The following is a 19,195-nucleotide window of genomic DNA, read 5'->3' on the forward strand; positions in this document are numbered from 1 at the left end:
TGGCCAGTTCCCAGCAGGGGATGCACAAACGCAACCATACATTGATATCTTTCTCTCCCTCTCTCCTTCCCTTCTCTTCTAAAGATAAATAAATAAAATCTTAAAAACAAAAATTGAACTGATTAGTTTTCATCTTACACATTCTGATTCAAAGTCTCCTCCTCATTAAAACAAACAAACTTTGAATATTCTAACAAAGATGGATTTCCTAAATACTTACTTTTTTCATTAAATTCAACTGTTATGTTAACACATTCATAGGGGTGCAGGCTTCCATGGCAAAAACAGGACCCCAAGTTCTTACTCCAGCCCTGGAAAACATCTTTTCTCAGACTTCAGGCATTAGAAGAATGACTTTGAGAAATCTTTATCTTGTGTTGATAAATATATTTAGAGATTTTTACTAATATACACATATTTGAAAGTGGTGCATAATTAACTCTGAATTAGTGGTCTAGAATTGGAGAGCTAAGGAATGATATTTTAAGAATCCTAAGCATTCCTCTCTCATTTGAGTGGGCTGCAGAGGAGATGATTTACTACAACATAATGATTTCAGAGTGTTTTTTTCAATTCTAACGGAATCCTTAGAAACGCTCCGCTGTCATTTCCCAAAGAGCAAAGCAGGTGTACCTCCATTTCATTGGCTACTTTAGCAGGATAGAGGGCAGTTAAAAACTGTTCCCCAGTGAAGCTCCATCCCTTCTTAAGGAGTCTATTTTTTCTGCAGTCTACTTTTACTTTGATTTGCTGTTGTCAAATCCAGAGGAATTGGAATAGATCTGAACTTTTGCAAACCTGAGCCTGCACCTAGAGCTCTGAGACAAGCCTCTAGGGGCTCAGGTCACTGAGGCAACCTTTACAGATCCAGATAAATTTTCATGTTTAGGAGCCAATACCTCCTATTTGCACAATGACCACATACCCCGCTGAAGTAATTGGCATATATGACCTGACAGTTGTGATGACTGTGAAGTAGGTTTGAAAATAGAATTGTCCCAGAAATTCCAGAATATGTGGTCATAGTTCTTATATGGTAGGCCCTGTACTACACTTTTTAATACTCATGCAAGATATCACATCAAATTCTTACAAAGAGTATATAAAGTAGATCTGATTATCCTCTTGTAACTTATGAGAACTGGATCTCATACTGACAGTGTGTGAGGTATTCAAGCAAATGGTAATAAATCATCACATCCAGGTTGAGCTGTGTGTTCAGCCCACAATGTTATGCTGCCCCTTTCATGGCCTAGTATAAGGGCTGTGAAAATCATAGGGCCATATACCTAGTAAATAATTTTTTTCAGTAAAAGATGTTTACTATCCCACCCAAATGTTTTATAATATGACTTATTCCTCTGGGAATAATATTAAATTAAACCTTTCATTTCTTAAACTAATCTGAAAATTTTCCACCTAGAGCAGGCATTAGGGCCACATGGAACAGAAGTTTGAAGTTATTTTACCGATGGTATTTTTGCAAAAACTCTGTTTTGAGCAATTTTCTCAGACTGTACTCTGAGACGGAAATGGCAGGAAAGAACTCAGGAAAAGAAAAGAAATACATTAACTGAGGACATCTTTTACTGACTTTGAGGCAGAATGATAATAGCACCAATAGCTTTGTATAAAAAATAGCAAAGTATAAAGTAGTATGTTTGGGGAAATAACTAGGAATTGACTTGAGAGCCAGAAGCCCTCCTGGTTTGGTGATCTGAAGCACTTGAACAATTGCACTGAGAGGAGAAGGACCCAGAAGACGATGCATCCCTCTTTACCTCTGCTTTTTCTTCACTTCTAGCTTGACACTCACATACAGCCAGCATACTACTGCTTTGGGAGTATTGACTTCAGATAACATGTTCAGACAGGTAAATGAGAGCTTTACTATGTGCAGAAATTTGCTGACTTATGGCCCATATCTGAATTTTGAACTCTTTAGATGTAAACTTTACAAAGTTTTCCAGAGCTGTGTGTGTGAATGAGTTCCAGCATTGTAGCAGAATGGCTACTTTGTGGTGACTTACTGAGCAGACACATTCCATGCAGTCCATGTTTGCACCAGGGCAGAAGACCAGCTGCCATCCTTTCTTCTCAACAAAGGACTCTTGTGTTTGCACAAAAATGATGCACTGTATGCCCAGCAGCAGAAGGGAGTCTGAACAGTGATGTCAAAGTATACCATGATGTCACCACAATTCACAAAGAATTACAGTTAATGCCATGTGAAGTAAGGCCAAGTTCAACACTTTCCCTCTTGGGTACTTCATAGTCTGAGAGACAGAAGCAAGGGCAGAGGTCAGGCCTTTGTATAATTTTGTTTCACATTCTCCAGACACCCTAATTTTGGAAGCAGGGAAGGGAGAAGACAGCTTGTTAAAGAAAAGTCTCCTGACAATATGCTGAGAATGAATTCTAGTGTCTGTATGCACACATTTCTATACGAGGTTAATTCTTAGGATTTCTGCTGAAGACTACCAGACAAACACATTTAACTAAAAACAGACCCTGAAATAAATAAGAAAGGAGCAAAAAAATCAGACTGGTAGCACCTAAGAAGTTTAATATGTGAGTTAGAAATAAAGACTTAGCAATTCTCCTTTTCCCTTTTAAGGTATTTATCCAGCTATTAAATAGATCAGATTCTCAATTTCCAGGAAGGCAGCACTGGAAAAACTCTTAAAAATGTTTGCAATCAAATAAGTTCACTGCTTTTTCTATCAGCGGTCTTATATCCCTACCATTGGCATTTCCCTTTTCTCCCATTTACTTTATAATATAAAGAGAGAAGAACCACAGAAGAAGGGGTGATCCCTCAGCATCTCTAGAACTGCAGGGTAAGCAAGCTAATGAGGAGCACGGGAAATTATCTCTAGCTCAAACGATAAAAAAGATAGAAATGGTCCCCTTTTATAAAGCACCTGGTAAAATCTCATTCCTATGGAACCAGGTCCTTCTATAGACTAACCACAGAGGTGATTGAAGTCCCTACCCTTTGGTGTAGGGGTAGGTAGGGAAAGACCATGGCTCTAGTCCAGACAGATGACCAGCCAAAAGGCTAAATCTCACACAGAGGAATGGGAAGAGTCAGGCCAGGGGGCTGTCCAAACTAAAATCCCTTAGGAAGAGCCAAGAATCAGGCACTAAGGAGATCAAGTACAAAGTAAATTTCCAGGTCCAGAGTTGGTGTCAGAGCTAGGGCGTGATGCCCAGAGCACTGTGCCTAGTGGAAAAGAGGTCAGAGGGAGACTTGCTTGGAAATGATAAGCATTTATACCCCAAGGCAGTTCTGGAGTAATGGATGAAGGACTAAAGACATAACAGGCAAAGTGACAAGTAGAAGTTAAACTCTCAGATTACAGTGCTAAAAACTGATTCACTCAGAGATTGTTTGTTTGTTTGTTTGTTTCACAGAGAGCTGTGTTCTGGTCTTTGGAACTAGTGGCAGAGAGTTTAAGTGGTAGAAGCTGCGATGTTTTAGATTGGGACAAAGGGGAAATTTTTTTTGAAATTATGATAAATCATAATAAATCATTTGTAGCAGTACCTATACAGTGGGCCCCCCTTATCCACAAGGGATATGTTCTAAGACCCCCCAGTGGAGGGCAAAAATCTCAGATAGTTCTGAACCCTATACATGCTATGTTTTTTCTATATAAACATGCCTGTGACAAGGTTTAATTTATAAATTAAGCATGGTAGTAAGTTAAAAAAAGTAAATAATAAAAAATATAATTATAACAATATACTGTAATAAAAGATATGTGAATGTGGTCACTTATTTCAGGGGACCCCTTGTTGAAATCTTCATGTAATCTCAATGCTTTCTGGTGCAACACATTGTCATCAACAGGAGCTCCTTTCCACCCCAAAATTTGCTGCCTTTTCCATCTTAACTGAGCACTTATCACACACTAGGGCCATAATTTTTGCAGTTTGAGTTGCAACAGCAAAACTAGCTGTTTTCTTTTCCCTTCTTCACGCTTTCATGAATAAAAGATTTATTCTTACCCTATATCATAACAAACTCAGCCTATGATTTTTTTCTTTCCTTATTAACTTGATAATATTCATCTTTGGTCTTAAAGACAGCACTTCATGGCTTCCATTTGGCATTTCTGAATTGCCAGCATTGTACTTTAGGGCCACTATTAAGTATGACAAGTGTTACTTGAACATGAGCACTGCGATATCTGGATAGTATCTGATAGCTGAGCTGGCTAATGGGTAGGAAGCATTTTATAGGTTGGAGATGCTGGACAAAGGGGTAACTGATGTCCCAGGTGTGACAAAGCAGGATAGTGGGAGATTTCATCACACAACTCAGAACAGCAGGCCATTTCAAACTTATGAATTGTTTATTTCTGGAATTTTTTATTTAATATTTTCAGGCCACAGTTGATTGTAACTAAAACTGCAGAAAGTGAAGCAGCAGATTAGGTGGAGGTAACTATACTTCATTCATTCATTCAACAAATTTTTACTAGTCACTTGTTTTTAGATATTTATGGTATTATTAGTATATCAAACATAAACGTCAAACTTAATAACTAGGTGAATTTTGTTGTATTATAAAATAAGTGTCACAGAATAATAGGACAAAAAGGGACAGAGTAAGAGAACTTGGATCTGGGGAGGGAATCATGCTTAAATAGTTTGGACTAAGTAGGCCTTATTGAGAAGATGAAAGTTTGCCAAAGACTTAAATCTGCTGTAGAGGTGTCTAAGGAAGGAAGAATGTTTCAGTCAGAGGTAACAGCTGTGCTGTTCTGAGACAAGAAGGTGCTTGTTTGAAGACAGCAAGGAAAGTGAGCCAGAGGGAGATGAGGTCAGAGAGGTAATTCAGTTAAGTGATACAGGTCCTTGTGGGCCATTGTAAAGACTCCGGTGAATCCAGGAGGAAGCTGAGCAGTACTACCAGGGGAGGGCAACCCGGCAGTGGAGGAATGTCATCTATGGGGAGCATTTCTTTGGAAAATCATTGCCTGAAGGAAAAGGAGTTTATGCTTTCACATAATTTTTTTTTCATGTTGCGGTAGATTACACAAGTAACAGAGCTACATCTCATCATCTAGCCTAATCATGGTGGGTGTTTACTAGAATTTCCCTGTGGCATGTATGTACCTATGGAACAAAAGTAACTAATTTTTTAAATACATTCACTTGCTTCCTAAAAAAAAAATAAAAAGCCTGTCTATGAGGACATACTTTCAAAGCTCCCGAATGCAAAGATCCCGCTTTTTCCTGCTGCTCAATCTTAGTACCTAGAACTGTGAGACTGCTGTTGCTTTGCCAACAATGTATGGCTGACAGAAGCATGTTCATCCTCTTCCTTCTTGTCTCTTCACTGCACTGTAACCCCCAAGAGACACATAATACATCATAGACTTAAGAGATCACTCATCTATGCCAGAGCCTGGATTGCAACTCCAGCACTGATTGCTGGTATGTGATCTTGGGCAGGTTGATGAGCCTTTCTGAGCCTCCATTTTATTTTTGTGAAATAGACATAACTGTAGCTAATTTCCAGGGATATTATAAGAATTAATTGAGAAGATATGCATTGTACTCAAATAGAGCAAGTGCTTGGCAAACACTTCTTTTTTTAAAAACGTATTTTATTGATTATGCCATCACAGTTGTCCCATCCCCCCCCTTCATTCCCCTCCACCCGGCACACCTGCTCCTGCCCTCATTCCCATGTATCATAAGTTCTTTAGCCCACACTACTCTTGCCCTCCCCCTATTTTTCTCCCCACCATCAATGCTACTTATTTTCTGTACCTTCTCTCCTCTTCTCCTCCTCCCACTCCCCTGTTGCTAACCCTCCTTGTGATCTCCATTTCTATGGTTCCACTCCTGATCTAGCTGTCCTCTTCAGTTTGCTTTTGTTTTAAGTGTGGTTGTTAATAAGTGTGAGTTTGCTGTCCTTTCACTGTTCATCTTTTTTATCTTCTTTTTCTTAGGTAAGTCCCTTTAACATTTCATATAATAAGGGCCTGGTGATGATGAACTCCTTCAACTTGACCTTATCTGAGAAGCACTTTATCTGCCCTTCCATTCTAAATGAAAGCTTTGCTGGGTAGAGCAGTCTTGGATGTAGGTCCTTGCCTTTCATGACTTGGAATACTTCTTTCCAGCCCCTTCTTGCCTGTAAGGTCTCTTTTGAGAAATCCAGCTGACAGTCTGATGGGAACTCCTTTGTGGGTGACTGTCCCCTTATCTCTTGCTGCTTCTAGAATTCTCTCCTTCATTTTAATCTTGGCTAATGTAATTATGATGTGCCTCGGTGTGTTCCTTCTTGGGTCCCACTTCTTTGGGACTCTCTGAGCTTCCTGAACTTCCTGAAAGTCTATTTCCTTTGCCAGATTGGGCAAGTTCTCCTTTATTATTTGTTCAAATAAGTTTTCCACTTGTTGCTGTTCCTCTTCCCCTTCTGGTACCCCTATAATTCAGATGTTGGAGCATTTAAAGATGTCCTGGAGGTTCCTAAGGCTCTCCTCATTTTTGTGAATTTTTGTTTCTTCCTTCTTTTCTGTTTAATTGTTTCTTTCTTCCTTCTGGTCCACTCCCTTGATCTGAGTCCCAGTTTCCTTCCCATCACTATTAGTTCCCTGTGTATTTTCCCTCATTTTGCTTAGCATAGCCTTCATTTTTTTCATCTAATTTGCTACCAAAACCAATCAGTTCTGTGAGCATCCTGATCACCAGTGTTTTGAACTGTGCAACTGATAGGTTGGCTATCTCTTGATTGCTTAAAAGTATTGGCTCTGGGACTTTGATTTGTTCTTCTCATTGAACCATTTTTGGTCTGGTCACCCCTGTTATGAATGAGTGGCAGAGCCTTAGGTGTTCACCAGGGCAGAGCAACCCGGTGGCTGGTTTGTGATGCAGTATGTGGGGGCGGGGTCAGAGAGGGAACAATGGCACTTGTTTCACTGTCTCTTGGATTTCAGTTCGCTCTGTTGCTTCCCACAAGCCAGCACCTTTTCAATCAGTGCTTTTAGGCTTTGTTTCCTGTCACTGGGGCCCTGGGTTGCACGGTCTGTCTTACTGTTTTTGCCTAGTTTATCTGCACATAAATGTGTGACCACTGTCACACTGTCAGCCCTCCACCACCTTCACTCCTGGGTCTGGCTGCCACTGCCTTTTCCTGCTGGGATCCCTCTCTGCTGGTCACCAAGTCTGGTTGAATGGTTGTTGAACTTCCATACAGTTCAATTTTCTGTCTGTTCTGGTTGTGTTTTTGTTTCTAAATCTTTGTCATCCTTAATTTTGGTTGTAGGAGGAGGCACAGTATTTCCACCTGCACCTCCATCTTGGCCAGAAGTATGTATAAATTCTTTAGCTACTTCTTTTCCTATACTGTACTTTACATCCCCAAGGCTATTCTGTGACTGCAAATACTTCTTTACTTTCCCTTTTGCAGGTGGCTTACCACTCTGCTTTCTCCTCCTCCATGCCATTTTGACCTTTAGTCACAGTACTTTCTTTCTGTTCCCACCTATTTTGAGGGAGTGATCTGCTCAAGCCCGTTCACCCTCAATTGGGACCATGCCCACTACTACTTACGTGTATTCCCCATAGTACCATAATGGCCAGCACAATGCCTCATGCTTCCTTGATTTGATTTAATTTCAGTATTGTATAATCAACAGTTTCACGTGTTAATCCTCCCAAAGGTATTTGAACAACAAACCAAGGACTATAGCAGTGGTTTGCAACTTTTTCAAACAAAGAAGTGCTTTATTATTTTGTTCCTGTGGGCCTTATGTTTTGGAAGTTTCCATTCACTCATAACACTGAATGTATTAAGTAATAATTTGCTCTCCCGTTTTATGGCTTGAAGTCCTGAGTACAATTAAGAATTAAACAATAAATATTAGGATTCAGCTTATTTGTATGATGAGATGGTTGGTGTGTTGGTGACCTTATGTGGTTTTATTATAGATTAATATATTTCCATTAGGCTTTTGAAATACTAAACATAGCCTATGGACCACTATTGGCGCCTTTGTGAATGACCAGAGATCTTGTTTTCTCATATTGAAAACCATATTTGGAAAGAAACAAGTCTCTAAAGGAGGAAATTTAGGCATCCATAGCAAACCATGAGAGACATAACTTACATATACGCATATGTAAGTGAGGGTGGGGGAGGGGATACTCAGGGAGGTGTGGAGCAGAGGTATAGATGATGAGTGATACCTTCTCATTTACTTTCTATATGTGATTCCAAATCACAATGCACAGATGAAGCCATCTGTTCATCCCTGGGCATATGTCTGTCTCTAGTGGTAGAGATCTGGATAGAAATATTCAACCTTGTTATCACTGTTCCCCATTGCCTTAATAAAAACTTCATAGTGTGTTTTCATGATTCACAGGCATCCTAGTATACTTAGGAATCCCAAGGTAGAATTTTGGTTGTGTTAGTTACCAGCTATGTAACCTTAGGTGAGTTGTTTATATTCTGTAAACCACAGTGTTATAATCTGTACTTCAATCATTCATATCTTAAGAGAATGTTAATCTCAGGAGAAATACTGGAGAATTGCCTAAAAGATAGTCAGCCAACTCATTTCTCTGACTCTGGGATGGTATATTGGTTTAGTCTCCTTGTATGATAGCTATCATCTATTGGATTTGGCTTCAAGGGCAGAATGTAGTAGAGGATCTGGGGCCACATGAAATCTCAGTGGCAAGGAGTGCTGCCCTTGATTAGCAATGTCTGCTGTGGATCCTGCCAGGAGAAGCAGCTGAATGTGGGCCGTGTTTTTGCCAGCACAGCTCTAAGTTTATCCTTTTTAAAAATCAAACTATCACCACACTCTATGCCTGGATGATTTGCTTTGGCTTCTTAAATTTGCTTTTACCCAACGTTCCCTGACCATTAGGGTTCATAAAAGGTTATTGAAAAACAAGTTATTTAAAAATTTTTGTACTTATTTGCTCAGATGTTATTGAGACATTGCTATGTGACACTCTTTCAGGCATCACAGCACTTGTATATCCAGACCTCCAGTACTCTCTGTTCTCCTGAGCCACTTTGTCATTTATTAATTACATAAACATTTAATATGCATCTACTGCAATGAATGCATTACCCTATCCAAGTACATTTTCTGAAAGATCTGGTAGGTGCTACCAGTCTTGTAAATCCTGATGTTCTCATTTCTAGGAAGCTCACATCAACCTATGTGACCCCCTTTAGCAAACATATAGGACTTTACAGTGTGCGTTCTATGCCATTGTCTCATTTATGGCTTTATTCATCTTTCTTACCATCATATTCTCTTTTCCTCATTTTTCCATTTCATTCAAGAATTACATCATATTACATCATATGTATATGTTAGAAACCTTCTTACATATACATAAAGTAAGGCATAAGCAAATCAATCAATATGTAAATCTTTTGAAGATAATGTTGGAGATATACTATCTTCTCTGTTAACAAATATAGTGAGTTATAATGTGTGTAAAAGCACACTCTTCCCCATAAAGTTCTATCTGAATTAAATAATTATAAATAAGACCAGCTGTGATCAGATTTGCAAAGTTTAGTTTCCATATTTGTCTTTCCCAGTGATGAAAATAAAGGGATTTAAAATTTTCTTACCTCATGGTGTTGGACCAAGAAAAGCTTGACATCACTGGCTCAGTATTTAATGCTAGAAATTGAGGTCCTTATGGGAAACCATTTGAAATGTGGCCAGTGTGAACCTACCGAAGCATGTCAGTCTGGGGCATGGTATCTGCTTATGGGTTGTGTTTATTTACATTCTCCAAATTATTTATGTGATGATCCTTTCTTCTCCTGTGGCTCTTAGTGAAGACATTTTATTATACATATTTCAGTGTCTAGAGAGTTTCCCTCTTGTGTTCTGCCTGTTCACTTGCTATCAGCTGTGTGAAGTGAAGGAAGAAAGCCCTATCAGCACATACTGCAGGCCTGATGCCTGAAATCTGCACGACATGCTAAATGTCTGTGAGCCAACTTGGACTGGATGTGATAGTCCTACTTTTCTGTTTGGAGAGAGGATTTTCCCCCTACATATAGTAAACCCTGAAGAAGAATGAAGGAAAATAAGCACTGCTAAGTGTATGTGTGTTCTGCTCAAAAGACAGAAGAGAGCATGTCTGTGTGCATATATGTATGCAAAAGGCATATATTTAAGATAGAAAAGCAAAAGTTGATGTCCTTGCTAAGGGTGTTTAAGCCATAAAAACATCTTAGAGTTTCTCACATTTTATGTTGCCAGAGACAAAAACTTTGTTGAAGGAAGGAAAACAACACTGTGCAATCATCTTAAATGGGTGTGGAAGGGGTTAGACCACAGTATTGAGCCGTCACCCAACAGCAGAATACTAATGAGCTGCATTAGGCCAAAACATCCATATCCAAAATATCCAGTTAGTTTTCCATTCTTTACAAAAGAATTCTATGCAATTGCCAAAGTTATGAGTGGTCATTATCTCACTTTAATGTTTGGTCCAGAGTGGGGTGGGTTTGGGAACTCAGTGACCTCAACATTGCCTTCCATGACATTTCACTAGTAACAAGCGTAGGTGCTTCGGAAATAGTCTCTTAAAAAGTGTACCTCTTCACAGTAATTCTTTTCTGTAAGATTTTATTCATTTACTTTTAGAGAGAAGGGAAGGGAAGGAGAAAAAGAGGTAGAGAAACATCAATGTGCGGTTGCCTCTCATGCAGCTGCTGCTGGGGACCTGGCCTGCAACCCAGGCATATGTCCTGACTGGGAATCAAACTGGCAACCCTTTGATATGCAGGCTGGCACTCAGTCCACTGAGCCACACCAGCCAGGGCTCTTCACAGTAATTCTTGTTCATGCATCAGGATAGAGAGTCAAGTATGTCTCCTTAATGATATATCTGTTTCTCTGTGCACACAGATACAAGCAAACACATATAAACATACAACATATACATTTCATATACATGTGTGTCATCAGTGATTGCAATCTCAGGTCACCTCTCTGTGGCCTTCATTGAAATTATTAGCAAATTATTCTATTTGGTGTTATGTTTTCCTCTGATTCAACAACATTCACTGTGCATTTCAAATGACAAATGCTGATTAGTGGCAGAAATAACAAACATTAATACAACAGGGGCTCTCAGCCCACAATCTTGTGCGGAGACAGACATCTTAATAGATTAAACTCAGTGTAAGTTATATAACTATTTGTATTGAGAATATATAAATGAAACCCCCAAAGAATACTGGCTTACAGAATTTACTCTCTCACAAAAGTCAAGGCAAGATATGATCAGTCCAAGAAGGGTTCTAGTACCAGGCTCTGTCTCTTTCTGCTCTGCCTACCTTAAAGCAAGGTTCCGGTTTCAGGATTGTCTCATTCTTCCAGACAGCAACTGGAGTCAACAGGAAGGGAGGGACAGAGTGAGGAAGGGAGGTGAAAGACAGAAGAGACCTTCCCCAGCTAGGTTGACTTGTGTAAGTTGCCTTCCCAGGAATCCCACATACTTCTATTTTTATTTCACTAATTACACTTCATCACATAGTCAATGAGCAATATATTCTTTTTTAATATAGTTTATTGATTATGCTATTACAGTAGTCCCATTCCCCCCTTCACTCCCCTCTAACCTGCACACACTCTCCCACCCACATCCCCCCTTTAGTTCATGTCTGTGTGTCATGCTGTTAAGTTCTTTAGCTTCTACATTTCCCACACTACTCTTGCCCTCCCCCTGTCTAGTTTTTACCTACCATTGATGCTATTTATTCTTTGTACCTTTTCCCCTCTCTCTTCCACCCCCTCCCCTGTTGCTAACCCTCCATGTGATCTCCATTTCTGTGGTTCTGTTCCTGTTCTAGTTGTTTGCTTAGTTTTTCTTTTTGTTTTAGGTATGGTTGTTAATAATTGTGAGTTTGCTGTCCTTTCACTGTCCATATTTTTTATCTTCTTTTTTTAGATAAGTCCCTTTAACATTTCATATAATAAGGGCCTGGTGATGATGAACTCCTTCAACTTGACCTTATCTGAGAAGCGCTTTATCTGCCCTTCCATTCTAAATGAAAGCTTTGCTGGGTAGAGCAATCTTGGATGTAGGTCCTTGCCTTTCATGACTTGGAATACTTCTTTCCAGCCCCTTCTTGCCTGTAAGGTCTCTTTTGAGAAATCCGCTGACAGTCTGATGGAAACTCCTTTGTAGGTGACTGTTCCTTTATCTCTTGCTGCTTCTAGAATTCTCTCCTTCATTTTTATCTTGGCTAATATAATTATGATGTGCCTTGGTGTGTTCTTCCTTGGGTCCCACTTCTTTGGGATTCTCCGAGCTTCCTGGACTTCCTGGAAGTCTATTTCCTTTGCCAGATTGGGGAAATTCTCCTTTATTATTTGGTCAAATAACTTTTCTACTTGTTGTTCTTCCTCTTCTCCTTCTGGTTGGTACCCCTATAATTCAGCTGTTGGAATGTTTAAAGATGTCCTGGAGGTTCCTAAGCCTCTCCTCATTTTTGTGAATTCTTGTTTCTTCCTTCTTTTCTGTTTAATTGTTTCTTTCTTCCTTCTGGTCCACTCCATTGATCTGAATCCCAGTTTCCTTCCAAGAACTATTGGTTCCCTGTGCATTTTTTTTTGTTTTACTTAGTGTAGCCTTCATTTGTTCATCTAATTTGTGGCCAAATTCAACCAATTCTGTGAGCATCCTGATCACCAGTGCTTTGAACTGTACATCTGATAGCTTGGCTATCTCTTCATCATTTGGTTGTATTATTTCTGGAGCTTTGATCTGTTCTTTCATTTGGGCCATTTTTTTGTCTTGATGTACCTGTTATGTCGTGAGGGGCAGAGCCTTAGGTGTTCACCAGGGCGGGGCAACCCACATCACTGGGTTGTGATGCTGTATGTGGGGGAGTGGTCAGAGAGGGACCAATGGTGTTTGCTCTGCTCTCTGCTGGATTTCAGTCACTTCCGCTGGTCCTGCCAAGCAAACTGGGCCTTTCTGGTGCTGATTCCCATATGGGTGGGCTTGTGTATGTTCTAGGACCCTGTGGGTCTCTCCAATGAACTCCCCTGTGAAGCTGGGAGTCTCTCCTGGAACCTCAACTCCCCACAGGTGTTTTCAATTGGTGTTTTGAGGCTTTATTTCCCCACTCTGGAACCCTGAGTTGTGCATTCTGTCTTGCTCCCCAGTTTTGCCTAGTTTATTTGTGTGTGATGTGGGACCACCTAGTCCACCAGCCACCTTGTGTGCCACGCCCCTCCATGATCCACTACCTCACTGGGTTCACCAGCTGCTGCCTTGCAGGCACTGGGTTCACTAGCCACCACTCTACCCTGAGTTGTCTCCACCCATCTGGCCAAGTCCGCCCCTCCTACTGGGCTGGATGAGTATGTCTTCTTTAAGTCCTTGGTTGTCAGATTTCCATACAGTTCAATTTTCTGTCAGTACTGGTTGGTTTTTTGTTTCTAAATTTTTGTTGTCCTTATTTTGGTTGTGCAAGGAAGCACAGTGTGTCTACTTACGCCTCCGCCTTAACCGGAAGCTGCAATATATTCTTCTAACTGGATATATCACAACCCAAAATAAAATTGAAGTTTTATTACTGAGAAAAATAAAGAAGATGGGTATTGAATAGCAACCATTATCTCTCCCACATGGAGTTATGAGCAAAAGGCTATAAGGGATCATGAAGCAATAAAACAGTTAACTTTGGAATCTGGAAAATGCTATTTTGAGATGATTTGAGGTTTGAAGGATGGATAGGAGTTTGCCAAATGCAGAACTGGGAAAGTTTGCCAAATAAAGAATTCTTTCCAGGCAGAAGTATTAGCATGTGCAAAGGTACAGAGGGTCTGACATTATACTTGCTGATTAAGCCCAGTTCTGTGTTTCTATTTTTTCTCTGTTATTAATGATAGCTGTTAAAATAAATTCAATTAGTTTTTAATTAATCTAACAGTTATACAAAATCAAAAGATTAAGATATGTCAACAATAATGTTCCTGATATAACTGCAAATAATTTTCCACTTGGACCTAAATAAGAACACTTTATCTGATGATAAAGTATTCCACACTTTAAAAGTAATTAATTGAGTGAGAAATTTCTGGCATCTTCAAAAGGAATTGATATTGGGTGGGAGGGAGGAATTGTGTCAGGGTGATGTTTGTCTTTTCAATTCTGAAGTTAAACAAAGCCCAGTTAGAACTGATTTGGTTCATGTCCTGAGGTCCACAAGCCTGCATTGAGAGCTGTTGGTGGTCTGCCCGAGTCAACCTTTAAATATGTCACCTTCTATTTAGCTATCCCTAACATGACTGTTACTTTGGATCTGTGCAGCTGGATTGTTCTTTTCTTAAAAGAGGTTTAGAAGCACAAGAAGTCTTTGGGATTAGAGAGATTTTCATGATTATCTTCTTTGGGGCTCCTTTAGAGACATTGAAACCATTTAAAAACTTTCAAAAAAAAAAACCTTACATCTTTTGAGAAACCTAAAATTTTTTTAATTAAAAAAAAAAACTTAGCTTTGAGATACCTAAGAGTTTGTTCCCATGCCCACTGCCCATCTCATCTTGCTCAGAGTTGAGTATCTTGTAAGATAAAGTTCATCTCTTTCCAAATCCAAACAACAACAGCAGAGTGAAAGATTCTTTGATTTCTGCTTAAATTAACATTGTCATGTTTCCTCTAAGGATTTGACCCCACTAAGGCACTCAGATGATTTAATTTTCAGATATTTTGTTGTGATTTTTTTTCCTTTGCCAACTTTGCTTTTTGCTTACTTTCTAATTAGCTAGAATCTAGGCAAGACTAAAGTATGCTCTAAACCTCCCAGCAACACCTCCCCTTTGCCTCATTACCTCTGAGTCCTTATTCACATGTCAGCTCAAGAGACACTTCCTTAGGGATATCTCTTCTGGCCTCTGAAACCAGATCAAATTCTCTATATTTTATATCCAATTCTCTATATCTCAGACTACCACATATCTTGTTTTATAGCTTGTATAATAATTATTGTTTTACATTTACTGTGTTTGATGATTGGAGTGATAATGACTATCCGCCACTGGACTCAGGAGAGTGGGCCCCTGTGTGCTTAAACTCACCATTGGATTTTGTTCTTTGCACAGTGCCTGGCCCATAGCAGACCTTGAATCATTGTTGCCTGAATAATTAAATGATTTTTTGTAAGCAAATTACTTCTGCACTCCCATTTCACACTGTGCTCAGGACATAAGAGTGAGTACAGAAGTTGTTCAGCTCAGGTGTGGGTTCTTTTTGAAAACGACTTTATTACAGTCATCTAGAAGCACATCAAACAAGTCTTAAACCAGCATGCGCTTGGCTCTGTGTGGATGAGTGTTGGTTGAATTCTGACGTGGCCTCACTTCAGCCTCTGAACCTGCTGAGGGGCGTTGCTGCTTCACCACAGTGAACCTTTCCAGATGAAGTTAGCCTACCTTTGCTCCCGACCTAAGAGCTGGGCACTGTGTTTTCTAAATGGCATCTTCACATTTCAAAAAAGGAACAAGTGTTGAAGGAGTGGGTGCTTTGTCAGGCTATTTTAAAAGCCTATGTGCTTTTAATGAAAAAAAATACGCATTAACACTTTTTAAAACATTGTACATTTAAACATAATGTTAAATAATTGTATTTTCTACCCTTTGTCTAAACATTTGTTTGCAATTATTAAAGGTACAGAAAGGAAAAATCAGGCCTCAAAGAAAGGTCATATTAACAACTAAATTTTTGAAAGGACAAATTATGGGGACTTTGTGGAGATAAATGTCATTTGTCTCCCTTTAAATGTCATTACAGTTCCAGTTTATTTCATCAAACACAGTAGTTCAAATAGGTTGGGAGTGAAATCTCATTCGATACTAGACCGAATGAGAACTAGAGAGACACAATGGTAGAGTTTGGATCAGATTTGAATCTTTTTTTTAACTTGAACATTGGGAAGGAAGGAGTAAAAATATAAATGAGTTTGCCCATATACTTGATAAATGCTTGTGATTTTGTTAAGCCTGACTTGAACTAACTATAAATATTTTGTTAGATGCATTTAGAACTTGACTGCTTATTAACTAAGTGACCTTGGAAAGACAACTAAGTGACCTTAGCAGCCTTCATGACCTCACCTATAAAATGGGGCTATCTTACATGACTTTTGAATTAATGAGCTACATGCATTGTGTCCGATACAGTGCAGGCACGTAGCAGATTCTCAGTGTTGGGTATCTCTGCTGCCCTCCGTCCCAAGCCCCCTGGTCTACCACACGCATGTACAGCAACCTTGTTTCTTTCAGCTGATTGTGTGATTCTGTTTCTCTTCTTGTAGCTAGAAAAAAAGAAGTATTTTCATTACCATTCAGAAAATATTTATTAAGTCTTACAATTTGCTGGGCACTGTTCATCTTCCCCCTGTGCATCTTACATTCTGAGGAACATTATGAAACATGGAGATTATTCATTAAGTTTTTCCTGTAACAGTTACCTCATGCTGTATTTGTGTGTGTGTGGTGTGGGTGAATCATAACTATGAACAATGGGAATTATTGTCGAATTAAGTTTCTACACTATCAACAGTGCAGTATCCTCCTCTCTTCTTCACCTTCTCACCCTGTGTGTTTCCCTTATTCCCATTCTCTTTCTCTGCCCTCCCTCCCCCACCCCAACTATCTTTCTGTTTGTGTTTTTGAACTATAAAACACCTTTACCCCTGCTGTTTCTTTTCTTCAGCTTGATCCAACTAAATGCAGTGCCCTTTATGGGAAACATGTTTTATTCCTCTTCAAGGATGATGGGGAGATCTGTGGTCCAGCAGCAGGGACCTGGTTGAATTACACATCTTTGTCTCTTTTTAGATTGTTGGCTGTGATCACCAGCTTGGGAGCATCGCCAAGGAAGATAACTGTGGAGTTTGCAATGGAGATGGGTCCACCTGCAGGCTGGTCCGAGGGCAGTATAAATCCCAGCCATCCGCAACCAAATGTAAGACACCACAGAGATAGGGCGATCTTCATGCCTTTTGACTTATCTCCTTTCCCTCCCACCCATGCTTAGCTCCCCTCAGCAACTAGTGAATAATACCTTCACCAAAATGAACACAAACCTGAAAATGTTGTGGAAAAATTCATGACCCTGCTTTGTGGATTAGTTTAGGCGGGGCAAGTCAGGTCCACATTGCAAACCCAAAGTGGAAACCTTTCCTTTTGAGGCACATTAGGACTAAACTAGACATGGGTCTACATGCAGGCATGAGCTTCTTTCCCGGCGTGAGGACAGACTGCATCCCAGCTGCTACCTCGCACGTAGTCAGATGTGTGTGGTGGAATACAGTAGGGAGCCTGGGCAGATCCGAGGAAATTCACTCACACTGTGGTGAAACTGTGTGGTCTTCATTATACAAACTGACCTTGGATCAGTGCTGGTCACAGGTTTTTTTCAGAATTAACATCAGGCGTGATTTTGGAAGCCATTCAGTGACTTTTTGTGCTACACCAGCACAATAAATGTATGCTTTCTGTGTTCATGTATGTGCTGGAAACTGTACATGATCATCTCATTTAATCCTTATACCAATCTTTTAGCGAGGTCCTGTTTATCTCCATGTTACAATGAGATAACTGAGACTTAGATTATGTGACTTGCTCAGAGTCTTACAACTATAAAGCAGCAGACTCAATATGTAAGCTCAGAGTCTGATTCCAGAGCCTAAGCACATATTTATTCCTCTGAACTGTCCCACAATTCCATCCACGGTGGGATATTTATAAAGCAGCTAGATGGATCAAGGCAAGGTAGCTCATATATATCTGCCTAGCTGGGTCCTGCTAGGGTGGCATATGTTCTCATAGTACCTAACCCAACAGTGGAGTCACATATCAATCTAGTTCACTTTAGAACACACTGTTCTCTGTGACAGTCACTGTGCTAGGTGCTGCAGCACATGCAGAAATAAGACAGCCCTTTGTAACCAAGGACCTGAATTTTTAGAATAATTTGACTTTGCTTGGCATATTGTCTCCAGATTTTGCCAAAATCCAGAATCCTTCAATAGGTCCTTGATTGAGGCTTCTCTGCTTTGGAAAATGAGAATGAATGTCTTTACTGAATGTAGTTTGTGCACTATACTTGGTGAGAAGATGAAGGAAAACAATTGACATATGAGAGGTTTGTGGCTTTAAATGGACTTGCAGGTCAAGAAAAAAGGCAGTGTGTACTAGAGAACTATTCCGAGAAGTCATGAAAAGCCAACTTGCCGAAAAAACTAGGCTCTAGGGGAGAAGAGGTGGCAGGAGAACAGGCGAGGGCCTTTTAAATAAACGAAACATTGGAGGTGCCAGTTTCGGGGACTCTCCACATTCTGACACCCCTGCAGGCAGTGAAAAATGGGATTGTGAGAAAAAAAATTTTAAATACTCTGGCAGAGAGAGTGAACAATGAGGTAAGTTAGACATTGATATAGTACATTCATGCAAGATTTTTTCCTTTGGTCATGTGTCAGTAGTGTTTTCTGTAAGATGAAAAATTAAAGAATTTAGACGATGGAAACCAGAAAAGGCATAATTCTTTCATAAATCTCTGAAATCATGGTGGGATATATTTGAAAAATGATATATTTAGAAGGTCACTTTTATAGAACTCTTTAAGGAATACTGGAAGGGTTAATTTTCATTTACTTATTTGTGTCACATAACTGAGTAAGTGCTCTTCTCTAGGAATCTAGAATTTTCCATTAGTCACAAAAAGATGGTGGGCACGTGTGCAGTACCTGCTGTATCACATCTTCTGAGGGCCTGTTTTTTCTTTATTCCTTCTCATTTCCCACCCCCTACCCCCATTCCAGTCCTCATTCATAGAGGAGCCTGAACACACTGCTCCAATAGAAAATATCTATTACCCTCTTACCCTCCTGTTGGAGGGTGACCGGGGACCTATGGGGCCTGAATCGCTGGAGGAAAGGTGGAGAAACTATGAAGGAAGAGACTGGAGCAAATTGAGAGTCATAAGTCATCTCAGGGTCTGTAAATATGATAAATACCTCAGTGCAAAGTGCTCTATTCAAAACTGACAGTGGGTAAATTATAGAACACACAACCTGATGATTTTCCCTAATGACAAAATGCAATCGATTCATTTACCTTAGTGCTGATGATGCCTCATGACAAAATGATTTACATCAATAAAGCCC

At 39.8% G+C, this 19,195-nt stretch overlaps 1 protein-coding gene across 1 annotated transcript in view; it reads left to right on the top strand.

The window, feature by feature from the left end:
* ADAMTSL1 (ADAMTS like 1) overlaps positions 1 to 19,195 on the top strand; it is a 948,619-nt gene that overhangs the window by 632,401 nt on the left and 297,023 nt on the right. Inside the window, exon 6 of the mRNA XM_053656510.1 lies at positions 16,866 to 16,992. Coding sequence (XP_053512485.1) covers positions 16,866 to 16,992 — 127 coding nt within the window. The remainder of the gene's footprint in view (positions 1 to 16,865; positions 16,993 to 19,195) is intronic.

The sequence above is a fragment of the Artibeus jamaicensis genome, unplaced genomic scaffold, assembly GCF_021234435.1.
Source record: "Artibeus jamaicensis isolate MK-2021 breed Jamaican fruit bat unplaced genomic scaffold, CSHL_Jam_final scaffold_1964, whole genome shotgun sequence".
Taxonomy (NCBI): Eukaryota; Metazoa; Chordata; class Mammalia; order Chiroptera; family Phyllostomidae; genus Artibeus; species Artibeus jamaicensis.